The sequence below is a fragment of the Oxyura jamaicensis genome, chromosome 2 (genome assembly GCF_011077185.1).
Source record: "Oxyura jamaicensis isolate SHBP4307 breed ruddy duck chromosome 2, BPBGC_Ojam_1.0, whole genome shotgun sequence".
NCBI classification, from domain to species: Eukaryota; Metazoa; Chordata; class Aves; order Anseriformes; family Anatidae; genus Oxyura; species Oxyura jamaicensis.
Window position 1 is genome coordinate 138,484,800 of NC_048894.1, and position 24,737 is coordinate 138,509,536.

At 35.1% G+C, this 24,737-nt stretch overlaps 1 protein-coding gene across 23 annotated transcripts in view; it reads left to right on the plus strand.

The window, feature by feature from the left end:
* Positions 1 to 24,737, plus strand: part of RIMS2 (regulating synaptic membrane exocytosis 2) — a 457,720-nt gene that overhangs the window by 347,999 nt on the left and 84,984 nt on the right. For 4 of the 23 annotated variants that reach the window (XM_035316481.1, XM_035316485.1, XM_035316482.1 and 1 more), the window contains 2 exons: positions 12,481 to 12,516; positions 17,122 to 17,222. The exons of 10 other annotated variants lie outside the window; for them this stretch is intronic. In XM_035316481.1, the coding sequence (XP_035172372.1) occupies positions 12,481 to 12,516; positions 17,122 to 17,222 (137 nt within the window). Of the gene's footprint in view, positions 1 to 2,723; positions 2,757 to 12,480; positions 12,517 to 17,121; positions 17,223 to 24,737 lie in introns of all 23 variants that reach the window. 9 more of the 23 variants (XM_035316483.1, XM_035316489.1, XM_035316495.1 and 6 more) reach the window with 3 other exon arrangements.

The following is a 24,737-nucleotide window of genomic DNA, read 5'->3' on the forward strand; positions in this document are numbered from 1 at the left end:
CTGCGTAAGCACATTTTTTTTAAATTAAGTTCCTAAATACTTCTCTTTAGTAACTGACATTACTTACAGTGAAAAGTTCTGTATAAAAGCATGATAAAATAGTTGATATTTCTCCTGTTTTACTCAAACTTGCAATACAATAGCTGGTTTTCATTTGCTTTAGAAGTTTATTCATTGAGAGAGTCTAATTTGTTTCTAAATCTGTGTATAACACCCTTATGCATAGCACACTCCTACATCAAGATAAACAGTTTATACAAATAAATACTTGTTCCACAACAAATCAATAAAGATGCAAATGAAGACTGCCAACTGACACCTAAATTTAATAGAATTTTATTCCATGATTTTGTTTGCAGATATTAATACATTTCTATCAACAAATATCTAATGTAGTGGATTACAAGCTCCAGAGCCAGAGAGTTTTCATGGATGATCCAGAGAGATTTATGGATCCAGAGAGATTTATGGATGGCTTCCTAATCATGAGGAGATTGGTTCGCACTAAGTGCTATTGCATTTAAATTAATAGGTCTAATGAAAGGATATTGGTGCATTACTATACCACAACTACTTCTAATTCATTAATGCTTGCAACAATTAATATACAAATTTTACAAACCATGTATCTCAAGAAATGAGATATCAACTGAACAGATATCCACGTTATCCACAATTAAAAAAAAAAAGACAATATATTTGTAAATATTTTTTCCTAACACTTTGCACGAGGGCTTTTAAAAATATAGTTTTTAAAATATATCACCACATATGGCTGATATGCAGCTAAATACTGGCTATTCCTTGCAAAAATCTTCCAAAGGAGTACATGGCATATTCCTAATTTGGAAATTAAGTGGTTCTAAACATCTTTAGAAAATTTCTGAAAGGTATACTATCCTTACAGGTATTAAAATCAACAAATGGGGTGTAAGGGTGTCATGACAGAGACTTTCTAATGATAGTGTTTCACATAGTAGGAGTGCTTGCTTCAGGGCTATAGATAATATATAAATATATAGATAACAGAAAACATTTTCAGAAAAAATGTTTGTTTTCTGGGTTTTTGATGATGGTAATAATGATCTATTTATTTAACTGTTACAGAAATGACAGCTATACTGTATTAATACGGGCTGTATAAATTTAAAGAGAAGTAGGTCTTTGTTTTCATTGTTAATTTCATAGTATTGATTCACTGCACTTTATTTTGCAATTTATGCACCATTACATTTTTTTTTAATATATGAACACATAGCATCCTTTGTCAAAACTGTCAGCTGCTATGATTTCATATTATATATCTCAAATATAGCACTTAACTGTGTTCATCCCGTAAGCAAATTTAATTGTCTTAAATTGCATTCCAAATATAAGTTAAAATCTGTGTTTACAGCAAAGTTTTCGTGCAGTCTTGACATTTGTTGGATGAAAATGAAAATCTGCTAGCTATAGAACAAAATGGTTTAACTGTAGAACACAGGTTATCAGATGAACATTAGTCTTGTCTTTCATTTCATTTTGTGAATTTATATTGCTTATTCTAATTTTGCATTTTTCAGTGCTATCGATATTGACTGCAAAAACTACAGCATATTTTTTGTGGTGTATGATTTTTTCTGGAATTTTTAATCTAATATCTGCAGTATTACTGAATTATGAGCAATGTTTTGTGACTCACAAACTGCGAGCAGAATTTAGGTCAGGACTTACAGATACATATATTTGCTTTAATTCTAATGCTTTTTTTGTAAGAATTCACTCGTTTTGCTAGTCATTACGTAGTTCAATGTAATTATTATTTACTTTTCAAGGTAAATTCCTCCCATTTTTTTACTACAACTAGATGTTCAGTACAGAGAATGACACTGTCCCTCAAATGTTCTCCATGTCTGAATGGCAGTGTGTGTTTTGAATTTGAAGTAATAAAGTAAGTAATGAGGTAGTTGCTTTGGCATTTTATTTGCATGCATTTCCAATAACTTAGACTACTGTGAGATGAATAATATTTTGTTTGGAAAAAGTATCTGCTGAATTGACCATGAGAGTTATTAGCTATACATTCTCTTTTCTCACATTCAATATTTTGGTCTTGAAAATATTGCCGTTGGCAAAGTGTTACAATAATGTGGTCCTTTCCAGAGTGTGTTATGTGGATTCTGAAATTCATGAGCTTGAATTTCCAAACAATCTGTTTCCTTTTTATTTTCCATTTTGGGTATGCAAAGTTTGGATCAGCATAAATTAAAATAATTTAATTACTGAATTATCTAATAATACACTTTCCATTGGTGATTTGAACTGGATGTTCAATACTTGAAAGAAAAAACTAATAATTGCATTTAAGTAGATCACATTCCGAAAAGTTGAACAGTCATGAACAAAAGTGTTTCTGCTAGTTAACATACCTTTTACTATCCAGGTTTCTTTTCAGCTTCATTGCAAGATCGACTTTGATCTCAATTATAACATTTGTTACTTCCTCAGCTTCTCTACTAACCCTGTCTTTGCTGTTCTTTTTCAACTGTAGTTTAACCACTTCTTTCTCAGCTTTCTCTTTCTGGTATCTTTCTATTTTTCTCCCCATTTACTAACTGCACTGCAGACTTCTCTCTAAAACACTTTTTGGCCCTTTCCCTCAGTGTCAGTTTTAACCTTCTGAATACATCCTCTCACGCCCATCTCCTTTGTCTATGTCTGTCCATTACACGATGTGATCACAGAAGAAGCGGAATCATCACGGAGAAGAAACTCAGGTCTGTCTCTTCTACTGCTTTTCTCTGTGCTATTTTTCTCATTTTACCTTTCCTATAGATTTTATCATAGCTCATCTCATATACTTTTCACTCTCTTCCTCTCTCAATATATTAAAACATTAGCAAATTGTAAGAGTTTAAGTTAAATCAAGATATTTATGTAATACTTATTACCTATGAATTATGTACTCTGAAAAAAAAAAAGTTTTAAAATCAACAGATGACACGTGCATACCTGTAGACTTTGAACTGATTAAATTTCTCTCATCTGTGTTTATTTCCTATCTCCAATATCTGTGTGTTAGCCTCTAAGCTTCCAGCTAGCACAAGAAAAACATCTGTTTTCTAAACATATAAATTGTGATTTGTTTATCTTCACATTTGGAAACTTCTACCTAAAGTAAAAAACATAGACATAACAAGTCTTTTTTCACCCTGGGAAGGATATAATTTAAGAACTGAACAATCAAGTTATGTCATACACTGAAACTTCAAACTTAGCTTTGTTGAACAAATAAACATTTTGATTAGAAGTTGAGTTGTTAAAAAGCTGTTCTCTCATGGCAAAAACTGTAAAACAGAAGGGTTTGATAACAGAGAGAGAAGTGAAAGCATTATAAAAGATCTAATTTAGCTGTACTGGTCATGGCTTTTCTTTCATATTGCACATTACTTGTTCTTTTAAAGTTTCATATCAAATTTTAATCTGCCATTTTATTGAATTTTCCATGTATTTTGTATTACTGGCACAGAACTAAATTCTAGCTACCTCTGAAAATGCAATACCTCTTCATGCTTCCCCTGCTTGTTCAGCCATAGTATGTCAGAACAACAAGGAAATTCCCCATATTTAAACTAATCAAATTCACCTGTAAAAGTCTTACACTTTATTGTGTCAAAGCTCTACTTTTTTTTTTTTTTTTTTTTTTTTTTCCTCCTGTGCTTCTGCTGTTATCCCAATGAATTACAGAAGTCACTTGAATACCATTTAGCTTCTAAACTCTGAAGCAATTTTTACGTACTGGTCCAGTAGACTTAGGTAGGATTTAGTCGTTTTTTGTGTTTCTTCTCCTGTGGCAGGCTCCTTCAGAACTCAGATTTGCCTTTGGTACTACTCTTGTCAATATCCCTTAGAGTCAGAGACTATCAATGGAGACTTCCAAAAGTTACTTCCTCTGAATTTCATATTTTACAAATCTCAAGACAGAAATCACTTAAATTACAGGGAGAGGGAAAAGCGGATAATCCTGATCAAGTGGGTGGCGTCCCTGCCTGTGGCAGGGGGTTGGAACTAGATGATCTCTGAGGTCCCTTTCAACCCAAGCCATTCTGTGATTCTATGACCATATAGCGACTGGTAGTCAGAGTTACATGATCTGATTTCCATCTTCCATAAATCACCACTATTGGAAAATAATAAATTATGCTGTAGAAACACTGAGTTTACTTATGTTGTGCTTAAGATCCATTCTAGTTTCTGTGCAGTGGTTCTGAATCTCTTTCATTACTAAAAATAAATTAGCGGATTGGGTGAGCAATTTCTTCTTTGTTCATAATAAAGGAAAAGGAAACTTGTGGACCCTTTTATTAAAGAACCCTCCTCTGAACGTGAGGAACTCTGAACCCTCCTCCTCCTGTGAATTGATAACTTTTTTGGACACTCCAGTTGAGATAAGCTTCTGCAAAGCACTGTTTTGCTCACTGACAGTGTTAACCAAATGTATTAGGCACTGATAAAACTAATTTTCTAGCAGAGAAATAAATGCAGAAGCCTGACCAGAAGTGCAGTTGCGAAAGTTACTGCCCTTAAAATGAAAGCAGTTAGTTTGCTTTGTGTGTGGGAACATATTTTCAGATACACATTTGAGAGTGGTTATGTGATTAACTTCCGTGCTTTACCTCAATGTCATTATAACTTACACATCTCACTCTGAGGCACTTTGTGCAGCTATGTGCTCAGCTAAAAGCAAAGATGACTTTTCAAAGCCACACCTCCAGAAGGAAATGTTTCCCCATTGCTTTAGAATTTGCTTTTAGATGTGTGGAACTAGAATTATCAATTTACAGGTTTTCTTCAGGAAATGCTTTTCACAGTACCATGCTAGCAAACATTTAGTTGAATCAATGGATTAGCTATTGATTCTAGGTGTTATTAGACCAAGAAATGTTGAAAAAGCTATTTATCTGAATATGTGACTGTTGTATTGAAAGAAAGGTGCTACCATTTCCTCTCAATGGACATTAACATCTTACCTTGCAAGTTGACAAGATTGTATTCACTGAATTCACTGAAAAAAGTCTAGGATTTTTTAGAGGAAATGTCCTATGTTAGTGCATGTAAAGCTTATGCTGTGTATTTCAGGCACAAAGGCAAGTTTACAAAGCTAACAAAAACATTTTAATATAAATGTTATTATCTGACAGCAGTACAGGTTGATAGCATCATTAATGATTAAACTCTGTTTTCCTTTGGTGAATGAAGAGCTTCACAATGTACAGTTTTCACAATTTGTTTCTAAAATTGTGCTTTGCAAATAATTTAAAATATTTCATAGGATGTATTGTATGTATTGTGAAACTGTTAGGAAGACATCCTGGTCATCCTGCCTATATTCAATGTGGGCAATGGAAGTAAAACCCTCCCTGCCACAGAACTTCAGCCACAAACTTGGGAATTTTCATTTCACCAGTGGTTCTGATGCAACAGTTCAGCAAATTGCAGTAATACTTACTGTAGTCTTCAAGCATATGAGATACAGAAAGCATTCTTCAGTCTTGTGAAATTGACTCAAACAACTGTAGCCCAAAACTGATCACCAAAACTATGGAAAGGCCAGTCCATGACAGTTTAAGGTCAATAAGTGTACAGGTAGCATAAATAATGATACTTAATTAATTCTAGGTTTAGTTCAGGATTAGAAAGGATGGAGTAGTGATGCCCAGTCACTGCTGCTTTTTTGTGGTACTGCATGGAAGTTAGAAGTTGGACTACCTTGTGTTTCTGAAGGGCTATGAAGGGCAAGGAAATAGAGTTTATGGATCTGTTTGACAACTTCTGGAGCAGAATTCTCTCTCAAAATAGGAGCATAGGAGGACTGATTAAAGTTTTTGCTAAGTTTCTTTGAGAATGTCAGCCCAGGGCAGTGGAGGGCCAAACAGTAGGAGAGCCTGGAAAACAAACTGTTGGAGGAAGCCAATGGAAAAAAAAAAAAAAAAAAAAGATTTTAAGAGAGCAACTGCAGTGGAAGAGAAGAAGCCTTATGTGTATTTATCTACAGTACCATAACAGGTTTTTCAAGCCTCCCAAGAGTAAGTCTACTCTGATATACTTACCCATTATAAACGAGACATGACACCCCTCTGTTTTTGTTGTTATTGAAGTCACTGTTCAGTGACACACTTCACTTTAAAAACCAGGGTAGTTCTTTGTTTTGTTTCTGTCTTTCTCATGTTGAAGAGGAATTCCTGAAGGATTTTGTAGCATATAAGCACAAATGTGTTTAGATGACTTGTGAATCACTGAAGGCTTCTGTGATATTTAATTTGATGGGTTTATTTAAAATCTCATTCCTTAGACCGTGACTGAGACATTTAAAGAGTGAAACTCTCTATTTGGTCAACAGAGAACAAATTCAATCTAATGTATTTAGCATACTAATAGATGTATCAAGTTGGATGGCTGGGAGGTTCCTTGTCCTTAATTTTAATTTTGACTAGAATTAAAACCGGAAAGCGTAGACCTTGAAACTCCCAAACTCCAAAATAGCCATCTGTATTGATCCAGGTAAATAAAGGCTGGTCCTCAATCTGGCAAGGGAAAAATAGACAAAGTATCAGACTATATAATTAAAAATGAGAGCATAATTGTGCAAAAGGCAGAATACCATTACATATATATTTTTATTGGTAAAAATTTGCTAGCTGAATTTGCAATTCTACTGAGTCTCGCGTCAGTGTGTACACCACTGTTGTTTTTGTATCCTCTGCTTAAATCTTTGACCATATTTCTGGCTATTGGGACACTGATGAAAATTTCTTGCATTCTTAGGATGGCAGAAGAATCTCCATTAATAGCTGTTTGCTTTTCTGGAATCTGAGGCGTAGTTATCAAGTGTTTGTGCCTATGTATTGAAATGGCTGTGTCAGAATGTGAAATATTCAGTGGTTATACTGTTGAGTGTAGTCAGTAGTGGGAACTGTTGAGAAGCTTACGTGCTAGAAGAATAGGAGGCTGGAGAACTTAACAGTAAGACTGAGCTAGGGCTTTTCATGAAGACAATGCAGAGCTGAATCATAGCATGGCTGATCTGAATAGATTTTCATGAAGACAGAATTTAGGAGCCCACTGGCGCCTCATATATTTTGCTATTGCATATTATTCACATAGGGAGGATTTGTCACAGTTCTTGGCGGAATTGAAATGTGGTGCTTTAGCTAAGGTTCGTCTTGCTACTTCTTTAGTAACACCTTTTTTCCATGTGGGATCTCGGCGTTCTTCAAAGGCCACCAAAACGTATGTACTTTGTATGAGGCAGCAAGGACAAACATCACAGAGAACCTTGCAAAAATGACTTTGGAAAAGTATCTGTGGGCAAACATACTATTAAAAAGAAAAAAAAGAAGTCATAACACTAATTATTATTCTAACAATCATGCAGAGTAGAACTTCCTAGCTTGCTTCACAAGACTTTTGTCCTTTACGAACTGCACTGACCTATCCCCAGTGATGAAGACCTGAGGTGACCCTGTCAATTTATGAGCCCACGATGCTAGAGCTTCTTTAACTTTCTAGCCCAGATCACCACAGCATCTTATTCAACACTTTTACTAAGCAGTGCCATGTATTCTGCAAATAATGTGAAGTAACATTGTTAACATGGTTTAAGCACTGTGATAATTTTTTTTTTTAATTGGTGAGAAATATCCCATGGGTTTCGGTCTTTGTTTAGTAATATCAGGTTTGAAGCCAAGAATTTTTTAAAAAGACAACAAAACCATGAAGCAATGCTCAAATAGAAAACTGGAATGCAAAGGCATGTTCCCCCACTAGGAATCTGGCTAACTGGAATGGTCTTCATTCTAACATTCCCTTTTAAGGACAGTAATTGACATCTCAATCTCATTCAAATAGTAATATAAAAACAATTTTAAACCCAAGCTTTTATATATTTTTTTTCTTCTTTCACATTTCTGGAGCTGTCAGCCGTATTCTTTTCATTCAGACTGTGATGTGGATCCCGGGCTTCTTGGAAAGGCCCTGTTTGTCGCAACAATAGCTTTTGTATATTTGCCACACCTTGGACATACAGCCCCGAAGTGAAGTTCAGGAGCCATTTACATCAGGTAGTTGCATTTTTCACACCGTAGACAGCCAGAATTACAAAGTTTAGGGCTAATTTCTTAAAGGTAGAATTGGAATTGTATGGCTCTGGAAATGGAGGGAATGCAATCCTTTGACTGAAAGACCTTTAACTGACAAATTCTGATGTTCAAAGTAATTAACTTTTCGATTTTCCTTTTAGGAGACAATCTGTTTTCCTTTGCCTGTTTTGATAAGAACAGTGTTTCAGAGATTTGTCTCAGTATAAAACTGACGTTCCTGTAGTCTCATAAAGAACTTTCCAAGAGAAATATTTTCTATCAAGTAAGAAAGAAGTAATGCTAGCATTTTGAATAGTACTTATGTAAAGTTAGGGTCCTGCTTATAAATTTGACTTTTCTAAATAGAATGTTATTGATTAATTCCCACTGCTTTGAAAAGTCAGACTCATTTTTATCAAAGCACTAACAAAGCTACTTTAACAACTCTATAAATGTAATTGCTATATTACATATTGCTGATTTTATCTTGTGTCAGCAAATACAAAAAGTAGAAACATAAAACATTTTTAATATTATTGTTGTCGTTGTCCTATCTAATGCCTAAATTCAGAGACAAACAAGGAGTTCCATTTCAGTATGCTCTAATAAGAGGCACATCCTCCAGTTTTGGAGGCTGCAATTACTCTCATTCAAAGCAAGGAAGTCTAGGTTTATTTTAGACTCCAGCCTGAGCCAATGCAAATCTCTCTGTTCTGGATCCCAGGTTAAAGTATTATTCTGAATCAGCCTACTGCAGTGATCCTTGTACAGCTAAAAATCACTTCAGGAAAGACATTTCAAGGGAGAACCAGGCTCTAACCTTGAGTTTTGGGCAGTGAGGTGTGAGAGTAGGAAGCGGCCCCTGGGAGGGCCTCTGAAACACAGCACCTCCTGGTAGCCTTACGGCAACAGAATCAGGTTCCTCCTCATCTTCCCAAGGAAGGCAGAACAGTCCTGACTTTTAGAGCAATTGTTCAGTGCTGCCCTCTCTATTTCTATGCTTAGGAAAAAGTCTGCTGTTCTGCTTCTTCTGTGGAACTGTTATTCTTTTCAGACAGGTACAGCGATGGTCATGTTTTGCTTCAAGGGAATTGAGTCCCTGCTTCATGGAGCATCCTGGGGTGAGGTTAGCAAATCCTGCTGTCGTGCTCTGGCTGTAGCAGTCCAGGCGCCCATCAGACCCACAGGGCTCACTCAGTTAATGTATTTACAAGATAATATAGCTGGGCAAAGCCATTTTGATTCAGTTCTAGTTCCTGTTAAGTCCTCTCTTGTATGAGTCTCTTGACTAGCATTCCCTTCTGTTCATTTTAACTCCCAAATACATTAGATTGCTAGATACCTGTTTAGATTCATCAGTACCTGTTAGAAAGAATAGACCCTTACAGCGTCAGGGGAACATAAAGTTGTGTCTACAACATAAGAAATATCAGTGATAATTCTAATAGTAATTACCAACTGCAAAGTGGAACAAGGTTTTAAGAGAGTATCTTTCAGTATCTCTATCCCTCTGTTTCATCTCTGTATTTTATTTCTGTACTTCAGTATCTCCATATTCTGATTAAGCTGAAAACTGGTATAGTTATTTTCTATAATGTACAGAAATGTCTCCTTTGTGAAAGTACTGATTTTTTTTTCCCAAATTGTTTAATTCTGAAAACATTAGCTCTTAAATTGATATAATTACAACACATGATGGAGCATATGTGTTGAACTTTGTAAATCAAGTTTAATTCAAGTGATGACGAAAACCATTGAGTGATGGTATTGAAGAAACCATATAAATAAAAATACATAAATGTTTCTAAGAGCAACTGTTGACTGTGTCATTTTATATTATTCACTTTGAGACAGTTTTAAATCATAGTGATTTACCAGCTTTCAGCATTTTCAAGACATTAAGGTTATTTTTTATTTATTTTTTAAATTTGAGCATCTAATAACTGGGGGAACCAAAATCCTTGATTACTGTAGCATCAACATTCTGAACCTATTATGAGTTTTTTTAAGAGAGGATGATTAAGCCTAAAGTTGCTATGAAGATTTTTGTTACTGAGAAGTTAGCCTTGGTTTATTCGCTCAGTGGACATTACTGATGCTGTTCAGTTTTGCTGCTTCTGCCCAAGTGAACTCTTCCTCAATTCCATCGTCTCTTCTTTCTATTACTCCTTCAGACAACTCTTACAATACAAATGAAACCTCAGTTTGGAGAGCAGGACCCACTCTTGCTGACCTTTTCTATAAAAATCTAAAGGATTATTCATTGTAGAGATTTGCAATAAATATCACCACATTTCAATTACACTTCTGAAATTCAAAAATCTAATAGAATATCATGCTTGCTGATACTATAGTATTCTTTTCTGAAAGTCAATTTGGAAATATATTTTTATATACTTCAAATGGAAAGCAAGAACAAGTGAATCTTAGGCAGCTTCCAAGTTTCCCATATTTTGACTGTCTTCATTTAAAAATTCATGGTTGAAAAGTCCTGTGGCCCAGACATACAGAAGAATGGACTTCTAGGCATCTTTAAAAAGGAATTATGCCATATAATATTAGATTTCTGTATTAAGATGATATTTCAGGCGAAGTAAAGATTTCTTTTCACCATAATTATGAAATAGCTTAGAAGTTCTGTCATTCTGTTTGTGTTCAAACTGAAGGTTAGTTTAATGGCTGTTACTTTGCTTTCATCTATTCTGCATTATGTTGAATAGTATTGCTATCAAATAGCTTTCTGCTTTAGAAAGCAGTAAGGTAGTGGAAGACAGTGTTGTATTTACAGCTCTTGTATTGGTGACAGCAACTTTAAAAAAATAATAAAAAGCTTGAAAAGCAAACACAACTCTCTCTCTCTGCTGTTCTCAAAGCAATATCCACAACTTGCATAGACAAAATTGGCCAGACTACCAAAGGACAAAGCAGAGGAATGCATAGGGTCTTGTTTATAAACCGTGCAAAAAATGGGACTGGAAAAGACAGGGAATGGGTGAGGTTTCAAGAACCCAGTTGATATCCACTGATTTCCAAAATCGTAGGCTTATGACGTCCCATATCTTTTTCCCAATAACTTGCCTAACAGTTCCACTAGGAGTTGCCAGCAGGAGAACCACCTTGATCCCGCACAGAATGGCACATAAATGCCGGATCCCATTAAAGTGTAGTGCATTATTTATGTTCTCTGCAAGAGCCCATTTTTCTTTCTTACACTTCTACTTAGCCCTGGTATGATTTATTTTTAAGAATGACTTAGTCCTCTATTTTGATACCCATCTACAAGCTGATTTTTCTTCAAAATATAACATCTCTGTTTCCCTCTTCAACTGGTAATATCCTGTGTATTGCAAACTAGATAGTAATTTTGTGAGCAACCTTCAATAACCAGTAATTCTGGAAAAATAATTCTAATAATACATGCTATTTTTGGTTTGTGACTGGGGGGGAATTGCTCCGTATTCATGGGATTGTATTAATTGAAATTAATATAATTTGGACCTAAAGTATGAAAAAGAAACAGTCTGCTTAAAAGTTAATGTGTTTCTAATTAAAGTAAATTTCATTTGACTTTAAAAAATTTCACATTAATTGCCAAACTTGGATTTCAGAGTGCAGTATTTATGTGCTGCCAAACTATTTGATAGGGATCCAATGTATTTTCGTTCCTCTGTGGCAGAGGAATGCCCTGAGCCATATATAACCTTTGATATATATTCAGAATGTTTGTTGGCATCAGTTATTTGGATTTATGTGCACAAGCTGAGTTCTGAGTATTGATGTTAATGTCTTTTGTGCTTCATAATTTTTAGCTCTAAGAGAAGCTACAGTAATATCATTAGTAAACCTTTTAACCTGTTGAAGCTATGAGAATTGATTAAACCAAGGAAGATTTAAAGCGATTACTGGAAACCATTCTGACACATTCAATTTTTATGCTTGAATCATTAAACTACATATTGTGTGTGCTGCATAAAACATACACTACAAAGACTTTTTTACTTTTATTTTTTGTTTTATCATATTCGAGGAAATTGTAAAGTAACTATGTCTGAAACCTGCCTTGCTGTCTTTTGTATTGAGCGTGTTAATGATTCTGGAAGTGCACAAAGTACACATGGGTTTCCTTGAGTAAGTCTACGATAAGGGTACACAAATGTATGCAGTAGCATGCAGTGTATATGCCTCTGGATGTAGAGCACTATACATGGTTGGTTGACTAAACTCATCAATTTAAATTAATTTGATGAGTTTTATTCATTTTTCCTTTTTAATGCATGCTTTATTATTATTACTTTTATTATTATTTCTGCATTTTCTCTCTCCCTCTCTTTTTGTTTTACATGTTGCTTTCATTTGTTTGTAGAAGAAAAGAAAGCAGATCCAGAGAATGGGGATACAGGTAGGGTGACTTGTTCAAAACATATTTTTTTTTTTTTTCCCCTTAAATTCTTTGATTTACTACGTTTAAACAAATGTGTACCGTGGAGTTGGATTACAATATTGATGTATTTTTGTGATTTCAGAATCGATACTAAGAAATGAAAACTGAGAAAGGGTTTTCCCAAATGTAATTCCTTCCCTTTCTTAAGGGAGTCAATTTAGAGGGACAAATGTTTAGCTAAGGAGAGGAGACAGGAGAAGGAGAAGGAGACAAAGGTTTAGCTAAAGAAAGCTCTCATACACCTTAAGACCTGTTTTCTTCTCCCAAATCCAGGCATGGAACATGTACACTGCCTTTTCTCTCTCTGTTACACGTTTCTGACCTCCAACATCCCAGTGTTTCTGTAGATATTAGTTTTCCTCCCTTTGCCTGAGCCATTGTTCTACCCCGATTTTTGTATGTCTTTTGTCCATGCCTACCCAAAAATAAATCTGTCCTAATACTTTAAGAGGAACTCCTCTCTATTTCCATACCCCATATTTCCCTTCTACTCTCTGTCCCAGCAGCCCCATTGCACAGTACTTTACAACTCCTCCAAATTTATCACTATCACCTGCATCTGTAATAGCTAGACAAGTTTAATAATTCCCACTGGAGAAGGCAATGAAATGAATGAACACAACTACCAGCTCTTTTTAGTTCACTTTTTTTAGAGAAATTTGTCTTAGTCTAAACTGGGTGTTAAGGCCATTTTTGTAGGCCCGTTTGCCTCTAGATGTGGACCATGGGCCATCAGCTGAAGAATCTTAGCCTACAGAAGAGTCAATATTTGTCCTGAACATCCAAGATCAGCCTTTAAGTCCTGGCTGAACTTTCTTTGTAAAAATGTGACTCTATATTGAGGTCAGGAAAAGTTAGGTATTAACCATATTGCTGGTCACAGCCCCTTACAATTTTTGTCAGAAAAAAAAAAAAAAAAAATCAATTATGATGAAAATTTTAATGCTCAAGTAGCTGAATCTTATCAAATTTCAAAATCAAACACTAAAATAATGGTTTGCATTTGAAGTTGGGGCAGCATTTCTAGTGCTTGTGATGAGTCCTTGCAGCTCCGAGGACAGGTTGCAGGTTTGCTGCCATAGTTGGCCTTACTCTTGGCTGTACTATGGCACAGTTGGCAACCTCTGGCATTTTGAGACTCTGTTTGCACTGTAATGTTGCTGTTTTCCTGCAGCATACTGTATTCTAAAAATAGGGGGAATGGCAAGTATTGAATTGGCAGCTAGCTTTTTGTTAGCCATGTATTCCCCCGTGCTGATGGCAACCCCATGGAGCTGACTTTCAGGCCCTGTTTTGTGTTTACATTAGAAAGTTGTTTAAAATAAGCAAAACTCTGAGGTGTTCCCCTCCGTCTAATGATCCCAGTTGCGTTACGTGAACACCATCAGGCTTTGTTCTTCCATCAGTCTGTCTTTATTTTATGGTATTCTTGTGGCTGAAGTTTTCATGTCTCATTGTTGCTGTTGGAGGCAGAGCTCTTGTCTAAAAACAAAATTTTGGAAGGAAGTTAAGGCAGAAAAAGTTTACTAATGAACTCACATCTGGCTGGCCAAAACTTGGTTGCATGTCCTTTGAGACGTGATGGCAGTACATGAAAGTATACATTACTTAGCTTTAATCTTTCTGGTATCAATCTCTGCATAGCCCTGAACGTTTATTGTACTGAGCTCTAGCAATTACCTGAATAAGTCACCTGGTGCTACCAGTGTAAAATCTGATGCTCCTACATTTTTACTAATATTGATAACAAATAGTAACAAGTTAGTTTTGGTTTGCCTACATGTACTTTCTATATAGCTCCTGACTACAGAGAAATCCTTGGTGTAGGACTGATGTTGAAGTTTGGTTAACCAAGTCATGTTAGGAGCTGAAGCTTCTTAATACACTGAATTATTGGACTCTATTGGAAGCACTTTCTGCTCCTGCTAAATACCCCCCTCGTCCCCCCCCCAAGTTTCAGCTAAGAACAGCAGAACCAGAGATGGTTAATAGCCCTGCATTTGCACCACTTAGTGCAAATGGGACTTAGTGCACTCAGACTGCGTGAACAGGATGTGGCCATGACACTTTCAACCTTCCCTGCTCCTGTCCAGATCACGGCTGCATCTGGGATTAGTTACATGGAGATAAGCCTGGGGCAGACAGTAACCCTGCATGGTCTTTCTGCACGTCAGCTCCATGCACAGCAGAACCAAAGCTGAGCTTCTGCATTATGAACTTCCCACTGCCCTCAGGATTCCCTCTTTTTTGTGTCTAACTGAATTCATCTGTTCATTAAGGGCAGTTTCAAAAATATATAGTGGGTTAGATTTTCCTGTAACAAGTTTTTATCGGAATTGAGTGATTTTTTTCTAAGCTTTACTGTGTTTTTTTTTTTTCTTGAGATGAAAATGAGCCACCAACTTTGCCTGTTGTGCTATGGAGGGCTCCATTTTCAACTGTATTTCAGTGCTTGATTTTGCAGAACACATGCAATTGGATTTGTGGAAACCTACCTTTCAATTTGCCATAGATCACAGATAAGAAAGAATGTTTCCACCAGTAATTGTTGAACTTTTAATGTGCGATCAAGAGGTGTTATTTCTTCACTTCTTGTCATTTACTGAAGTTTGGCAGGATGTCTCTGGACAAAGAATATACATGATGATTTCATAAGAAAACTTCATAAGAAAAACTTGTGGTGAGAAATATCTCCTCCATTATGTTACTGAAGAATGATGGATGGATTTGTAGATCAAATTTCAGCAAAAGACAATTTATTTCTTTAAGCAAAAGTTAAGAGTATTTTACTACAAAAATACTAATGTGTTATTTCTGTCATTGAAAAAAGAGAAAAGTATCGCTTTCCACGTTAGAGTTTCTGTTTTAAAGAGAATGTCTTTCTAGTGCATTTAAAACCAGATCCTTAGAAAAACCACTGCAGCTTAAAGATAAATTGGCAGGTATTCTTGAGGCACTTTTCATGGTTGAGATAAAACGCAATAGGAAAAACTAACTATGTTTTATTTTAGGAATTTTCACCAGCAACTGTCTTTTTCATTATGTCTCTCCCTATAAAACACCATTTATTCTTTTTCATTCATTTTTATTGATTCACGTCTGTCTTGAAGGTTTCTCTGAAGTCTCTTCATTCACTTTGATTGCAGGGAGTAAAGATTGGTAGTTGGAATAAGAAAATCAGAAGCCAGAGGATTTATAGATAACAGTACAGTTTAGTGTTCTCAAATTCCTTCTTCCTTTCACCCTATTCCTTCCAGATTTTCCATGGTATACTGCACGATGTAGCTGGCAGGGTTTTCTAGTAGTGTGTGCTACTGTCATTACTGTTGTATGGAGGGAAAATACAAAGCTCAGAGGCCCTGCAAAGGCCCTGTGCAAAACCCCGCTTTACTATTAGATTGTGACATAAATCTAAGGTTTAGAATTTGAGTCAGATTTATATAATACACTGGAATCTAATATTCCAATCACAGGTCCATAAATACAGGTCCAGATTGTTCAGTGTTTATAATATACAAAAGTTTCCTTTTATAACTTCTGGATGGATTCTGATAAACTAATCCTAGGCGGCCTTTGTGATAAAAATACAGAAAGTTTAAGATAAATGCCTGTCAAAATGAATGCTTTTTAGTGTTCAGAGGATAATGAGTTATTTTTATTTATACCATGTTAAAGTGGAAGAAAAGCAAGCCTCCGTGTGTATAGTAGATAACTGTATTTTGCTTGAAAATCTTTTTTAATTCTGGGCTGTTCTCTTCCTCTCTTTTTTCTGTTTCTATTTCTCACACTTTCCCTTCAGCTTTGACACTTAATTCCTTATTATTTTACATAGTAAATTATGCAGTTGGCAGAAATCAGATGATGCCGGTGTTGTATAGTAAGCAGCCATCTCGACTGAGACTAATCATGTATTTGGTCTAAGAAGAGTTAATCCTGAAATCATTCTTGAAGTTGCATGTCATTAGAGTGCGATACAGAGATACCACTGGGTGGCTCTTTATCATATCTTTATGCATCTTGAAAATACTTTGAGCAAAATAAATGTATGCTTAAATAATAAATGGAGGCTTTGCCAGCCTGTGGTCATTACTGGATTAGTAATTTGGTACAAAAATGCTGGTATCACACCAAAATAAATGCAGAATCAGGATCGCCACCTAAATAAACAGGTCAGCTTTGCATTTTTTTTTTTAATTATTATTATTTTTTAATGAAAGACTTGCTTTTTCTTGAATATTTTTTGTATTAAAACTGTTTGTTCTGTGAAAACATTATATTCCATTTACATTCATTTCTTCCACAATATTGGGTTCATTTAAATTGTGCAGATAACTCAGTGCTTATTTACACTGCTGAAATACTTACTCATCTACAATTTTCCTCCTCTTACAACTTCTGTTTTTCTGCAAAATTGTTACTCAGAAACTAAAATTATATGCACCATAATTTAAGTAAACTGGATTTCATCTCTTTCTGTTAAAAATGCTATGAGTTTAACTTTAAGCTTGGAATTGAGGACTACTGTATTTATTTTCTTTTTTGTTTGCTTTTTCAACTTAACAGGCTCAATGGATGTAGAAGAGAGGAATCGCCAAATGAAAATGAGCAAGTACAAACAGGTAGCGGGATCAGATTCCAGGCTGGAACAAGATTATCATTCAAAGGCAAGGGAGTTTTGTTTTGAAAAGCAACAAAATATGTTAAAGTGAAATATCCAATATTGCTTATAGAAAACAATCAATGAGTGGCAGGTTGTTTCTTCAGTAAAAGTTTATTGCGTATCTGTAATAAAATTATTGGAAAAATGCAGCAAAACCGTTAACACAGACTGGTTTTGATTACTAAAATTTAGGAAGGATAAGTTAATTAAAAGTGGCAGTGCAATTATCCATTGGAATGAATAGCAGTGCCATGATTTAAAAGCTCAAAGAGAAGGTAGAAAGAGGTTCACTGAGTGACACATGCAATGAGAGTTATTGAAATCTGTCCATGGCTTTCATATGGTTGAACACTGGTCTGTCTTGGTCTACTGAAAACTGAAGGTCATAGTGTTCCTTAGTTTAATAGTGGCAGTTTAGCTCTTGGAAAGATGCTGTATACATCAGCACAGGCTTCTACATCAGATGTGGCCAGATTTACCAAAAATGTGAATTGTTATGTAGTAGTATAGTCCCAAATATATTATCCAAAATTTCCTGCTATCTGGAACAGGGTCATGTCATATACAGTGTGTTAATTAAAATAATCAAGATATTTCCAATTTAAAGTCCTATTATACAAAAATAATTCAGTGTCCTCTAAAAGACTTCATTAATTGAGGTCAGATTGTAAGTGAGAAACATGAGACTTCTGACCTATAAAAGCCGTTTGAGGAAGATAAATCTGTTTAAGACTTTTATTTCCAGGATGTAGTTCGTTTGCTTACAGGGTTAGCAGTTATTGTAAGCTGAGCTATTTAATGTTTGAAGGCCCAAAAAAATCAAATTTATTTAGTATTAGTTTTGCACATGGTGTAGACTAATATACTTGATGTAATTCCTTTTGAAAAAATATGTGTTTATTTTTTGGGAAAATAGAGGGAGAATTTTTCAAAGCTCTTGACAAAATGGAGAAAGCTATTAATGGAAATAGGAAATGGAAATGTTTGTTTGACAGAACAAACAAAAAACCTGTGAAAATGGCTTAAAATATTTTAACTTTATAAATGTTCTACATGGTTATTTGCATATTTTCCCTGTATACTTTTTACTACAGAACACATAAGAATTTTTATTGACATGTAGGAGGGACTTGGAATACTGACATGTCTAGATGCTTGCTATGTGGTGACGTTTATGGCAAAATTGTTTTCATGTGTCTAATTGTCTGCTTTGAAAGGTGTTACCTTTTACAGGTGAGCATAATACTGTGAGCAGGCCTTCTTGTGTTATGACTGCATGTACCATAAAAATGAATTTATGTATTGTATGTATAACCAGATTTATTCTGCTAATTTTCCTGCTCCCTCAGTGCTTGCCTGAAATTTGAGTCAGGAGTAGGACTGGTATGTAGTGTAGAGAATAAAAGTGCTCTCATGTGAGGGAGCTGAATAGAATATAATTACCTAATGAAGCATTTCCTACCCTTGTTTTTCCTTTTCACCCACATCGTATTATTGGTCCTCACAATGCATCTTTATCTTTTAAATTAAAATTTTAATATTTGGTATTATTGGAATGTATTAAAGAGGAAAAATTTTAATGGAATTCTTTTATGAAAATGGTCTTTATTTATTGCAAATATCAAACAAATTGTCTCCAGAAATAAACAGTTAATTTACTCTTCTGCCAAAGTGTAGTTTCAGTATTTGAAAATGAGTTATTTATTCTATCTCTGAACTCATGGAACTAGACACTAAATATTCACTTTAATCACAGAAAGGTTTGAGTTGGAAGGGACCCTAAAGATCATCTAATTCCAATGTTAATTGAAAATGCATTCTTAAAAATTCTAGTTTTTAAGCCAAATTAGAACTATATCTCTCATTTGCCATATGAGAGGTCTGTCTTCATTTTTTTGCTAACACTGCTTCAATTTCTTTAATTAAGTGCTTATATCATCTAGAGACAGAAAACGAGTAAGTACAATTTATCTAGCTGGTTTCTACAAAAAAATCTCCTGGAATCATCAGCTGAAACACATATGTTTAAAAGCTGAGTGAAATCTCACGTTCAATATACTATACAGTGACTTTTTTTTTTTTTAAGTTTGTCAACTGGCACAGCAGGCAGTCAAGTGTGTCACGCCTGAGAAAAATGTAATTATCTAAGCATTAAATGACATTCAGGACAGCTAACAAATAGAATTTTCTTTTATATTTCTGTTGTAAGTCTTTCTTTAAATGGAAATAAACAGTAACTGAGTGTTCCTCATAATTACTTTAAGAAAAAAAATCATCCTTCTTTGCTGAGAAAGCAAAAGATTTAACAGCAGAAGTGGGACAATATTAAAATAGTTATCCTCTAATATACCTCTCTTGTTTTGTTCTACCTCTGGAAGTCAGTACTGGTAGCTTTTTACACTGATGTGATACATAATCATGCATTAAGAAGCATGTGGGAGAAGTTTATTTTATGCATTTAAAAGTTTATTTTATTATATGCATTCATAAAAGCAGCTAAAATAAGAAACTGCCCTTCCTTTTTATGGCTATGTATGACTGATATAGTTGCAGATTGCATTTTTACTATTCATATACATGCCTCATCATTTTCTGAAAACTGAGTATTATCTCTTCCATAGTATTTTGAGTGCATGAGTTTGGCAGGTCATACATATGTTGTGTAAGAGTTCTCTCCTTACATGCAGAAGTTGTGTTAGTATGGTTTCAGCACAGACATGAGGAAAGCAAACAGCATATTTGATTTTCATAGAAACATATTTAGAACTGAGGAGACATGAGGATTAAGCAAAAGTATTTTTGGTATTAATACTAGTTATTTCTGAATATTGAATACTAGTAGAATTGTACAGGAATACATACTGAAGTCTGAATTTCAGTGCTGGTAGCATTGAAAGCTGACATGCAGGAAAACATGAGTTTTGGTTACACAAAAAGAAAGCACAGGAGTATTCCATCAGAGAGAAAGAAAAATAGCCATTGACCATATTGTGACTCTGCAACACTAGCCTGATGTATATAATGTTCCTCAAGAATATTTCTAGGGCTAGTTTATTCGTTTGGATGAAAACTAAGCTTCCCAGTTCTTAAATGTTCAGGCAAGATGATGCACTGTGAGGAGAGAAGGCCAAGATCTGAGCCCAGAGAAGCTGAGTGAGTAGTGTGCTAGATTCACTCTGGTCTCATTTGGTTGAGCTGGTTTTTGAAGATGATTCCCAAACTACCTCTTAAAACTTTGCCTTTTTTCTTGTATGGTGCTGCTGCCATTGCTCTCCTGGCAAGCAGATCGATAGGTGGTGCCTTCCCCTGGCTGACAGACGAAGGGAAAAAGGTGGAAGGAGTCCTACTGCTCCTTTCTCCTTGCTGCCACAGCTAGGGCATGGCCAGTGGGTTGACTGGGAAAGTGGGCAAAAAGAGAGTGGGCAAAAAGAGAGAAAATACTTCCTAGACGTGTTTGCAATCAATGTGAACTTGGTGTAGATCAAGAGAGAACTCCATCAACTGAGGCCCTATTAAGCCACTCCAAAAGGGTCTGAGTGATTAAAACTATTGCATGCTAGACTAAAGGAGGCTCTTTATATCGGAGTCAGAATAGTGAAAAACATTTGTTTTCTTTAGAACCACTTGTAAAACAGAGGCTGGTAACTAGGTGACTCATATAATCTCGAAGTATCATGAGGTTCACTTTATTTGTTTTATTAGAAGGAAATAATATGCCTACAATATGCATGCATATAATAATAATATGCCTACAAAAAAGCATATAGAAATCATTTTATATAATATCAATGACATATTAATTAAAGATATACTAGAGCAATGAAGAACGAAGTTGGGATAAATGTGTTAAAAAAAAAAAGATAAAATTGGAAATGTTAGCAGAACTGGTGAAGAGATTACTTAGCCAAATGTAGAAAAGAGTGCATCAAATAGAACAGTAATACAGAGCACTGAAGAGAAATTTCCGACTTCAGCTTTAATGATTCATATTGGTGATAAGACTGAAATTTTCTACATCATCAGCTGTATGTAATGCCGTGGTTCCTGCTAGTCAACAATCAAAATTCAAGATTTAGATCTGCCAGATACTGTACAACATAAATGTATGAGCATTAATCTCTGTGGAAAGTGTAAGAAACTAGTAGTAATGGACAGAGTAGTGTGCTCCTCTGTGGCCTTTTAAACCCTTAGCAAGACCAAGATAAATTAACCAGTGGAAAAGAAGACTTAAGCATGTGTTCATTTGACTAGTATAGATGCAGGTGGATTGCCCTTGAAGCAAGTAAATGCTGAAAAGCTGCAGTTCTTCAGGCTGAGCCATTTTGATTCAGCAATGAATTGAGTACCTCCTCATGGGCTACCTGGGTGCAAGAATGTGCAAAAGATATGAGCTGCAGCCCAGGAGATGCAAGAGGTTGAGTTTGAGGTAGGTCTCTTTAACTGTCAATCTAGTCACAATGTGTGCAGCTGTCCAAGAGCTGCCTTTTTTTGCTCTGAAGCCTGCAGTAAGTAGTTTTGGCAGTGGCACAGCTGTTCGTGGTATCCTTTGACCTGTGTTGATAGAAGCATTTGTTATAATAGTGTTTTGGGGTTGTATTGAAAACAATTATGAGTATATCTCTTTGGTACTAGAGTTGTTTCTTACAACTTCTCTTGTTAAGGATGTAAATTTGACATATTAAAAATATTGAATAAAAATGGAGGCTAGGTTGGATATCCATATTCCATGAAAACAGCATAGAAATGGAAAGCTGTTCCATATAGATTCCTTTTTAATGTACCCGTTTAATTTTTTAAATATTAGATGTCTGGATAAAACTTGAAAAGATGAAAAATAATTAGAGTGGAGCTATGCTGAAAAATAATGAAGAAAGCAATAATTAACATTAATAATACCACACAGTTATTCTATGCAATTACTTTCTGTAAGATAACCATAAAGCTAAGAGCCTAGACAGTAGAATTTGATAGACTTATGGATGAAAATAGCTGTGCATAGTTTTATTGGGTCCCTTTGTGTTTCCCTTCCTCACCTCCACACCAATAAGCTTTTTGCCTCAGGATGTAAACCAAAACCAAACACCAGCTATGCTAAGAAAGGATTTTCCATGTGAGAAGCCTGTTTAGTTATTGCCTGTCCCATGGCTCTTCCAATGGACTAGTCAGTAGTTGTATTTTTGGCCAGAAACCTAGACAGCTAAACCAGGCATCTGGTCTGAAAGCACAGGTTCTGTTGACCAGCCATGCTCGTTTGTGATCTGTGAGGACTTCTACTACTAAATAGGAGAGAGAACGTCTATGGCTCAAGGTGCTGGTAGGATTTATACTTTCAGTCAAGAATTTTATTATATTTTTAATATAAGAAGTTAACGGAATAAACTGCTGATGTTGCAGTCCTAGTTCCTGTAAATACAGGATTTAAAGTTTAATTCTGTGACTTAAAAATGCAGCTAGGTGAAATAAATTCAGAATCCTAGATCTGAACTGCTTGCACATGGCAATGTGAAAAAAATCTCTTATTTCACTTGTATTTTTATTGCAATCCTATATTTTGCTGATGGGTTAAAAGTAATTTAGCAACTTTGAGTATAGATGTGGATGTAATTTCGAGTATTTTCTTCTCTAGTTAATGATATGCAGATTCTGAGAAATGATTTCTGTTTCATAATGTTTCATAGCTGTCATGTTTCGTCTTAATTTATTTCAAGCTCTTGTTTAATTTGTTTTCATTTTGATGCTTTTCTAATTTATTTTTGAATCTTGAATATCTGTGTTTCCAGCAGAGATTTAGGGTAGTCTGAACTATTATGCGATGGTTAACACAAATATTGCATTCAGATACCATGATGAAGGCTGACAAAAACTGACTGATACTGACTTGCTTGCTCTGTCTGCAGGTGCTTTGTATTGTCAGCCATTTTCTTAGTTTTTCTGTAAGCTTATGTTGCTAATAGTATATCTAGAAAGCATTATAAAATGAACTTAACATATCCTGTAATGCTAGGATGAATCTCAAAGGGCAAAATGAGTCCTGAAAGTAAAAAAATAATAAAATCATCAGTCTAATTTGGTTCTGCATATTCATTAGTTGTTAGAATTGATTGTAAAACCAAAGGGGGTTCAGTAGCAGAAAATTACTTTTTCTGATTTAAAAATCAAACCCAAAATGCTCAATGTAGCACAAATTCTTGGATTTTACTCTTACAGCAATAAGTTAAATGCTCTTTTGCAAAAAGCAAATATTTCCCGGGGGAAAAAATAAAGTGTTTATTTAACGTAAATCTATTTCAAGATGTGTATGAAAAAAAAATCTATTAAAGCCATATTCAATAGTGTAATTGTATCCATTCCACTACTAATCACCTTTAAAATCATCTGGGTACTGTCCTGACCAATTTCTAACCAGACTAATCACTACAATTTATCTTAAATCCTTTTTTTATTTTTATAATAGAAGACATTTTCTTCTCAGAACTGCTTTATATAGATCTGTGAATTGTTAAATTGTTACTCTGTTTTTTTTCAGAGTGGCTGTCTTTTCATAGTAAACTTAAATTATTTCTGTTTATAGTTTGTTTTTTTTTTTTCTTTTTCTTTTTCTTCTTTTTTTTTTCCCCCTCAATTTAAGCAGTAAAGATCCAGGATGATATTGAACTAAGTAACAATGCATAAAATAATGTGTCTGTGTCTTGAGTTAATTCTCTAGGGTGTAGTAAAACTAATGCTGATAGTATATGAGATTTAGAGAAAACAACAACAAAGTAATTGGAAAATCTGTACTAAATATCTGGGTGCCTTTCAGTGCCATTCAAAAATACAGAATATAGGAAGCTAATTGAGTTGCTGTAATGGTCAGGGAGCCCCAAGAAGTGAGGGTGATAATCTATAATAATATATATCTATATATAATATAGGTATATATATAATAATGGCTGTCTGTGATATCACACCAGACAAGCACAAATGTGCTTCTTAATTCTGTGCCAGGCAGAACAGGCATGAAAAGGCTGTGATTCACATTTAGAAGATGACAGGAGTAGGGCCATCAGTCCAACTCAGGCAGAAACATGTTTGCTGGATCAGTTTGCTAGGCTATTGACCTTGAAAAACCAAGGAGAACGTTGCATGCAGTAGGAATTGATAAACCTGGAGTTCTAGTGCAGTGCTGGCATAGAGCCTGCTTAAATGCGTAAAATTCAAACTGAGGAATCCTGCAGGAGCTGCTCCTGGGATGGCCACCTGCGAGCAGCTCCGGGTGGTTCAGCTGGGCATGCCTTAGGTCAAGGATTCAACCAGAGTTTGCTCTTATAATTTGTAATTCTTCACTAAAAGTGCTTTGACTGTAATAATAAGGCATGTGAAGTGTTTTTATTAGTGTGGATGTTTTATTTTGTCCAGTCTCTGGGAGTGCTTCTTTGTATTAAATGGGTTGGTTTTATTTAATAGCAGCCCCAGAGAAGTCAGTGGTAATTTTGCCAGTTTATCAGCCTTTGTCCAAACAACATTTTGTGTTTGATGA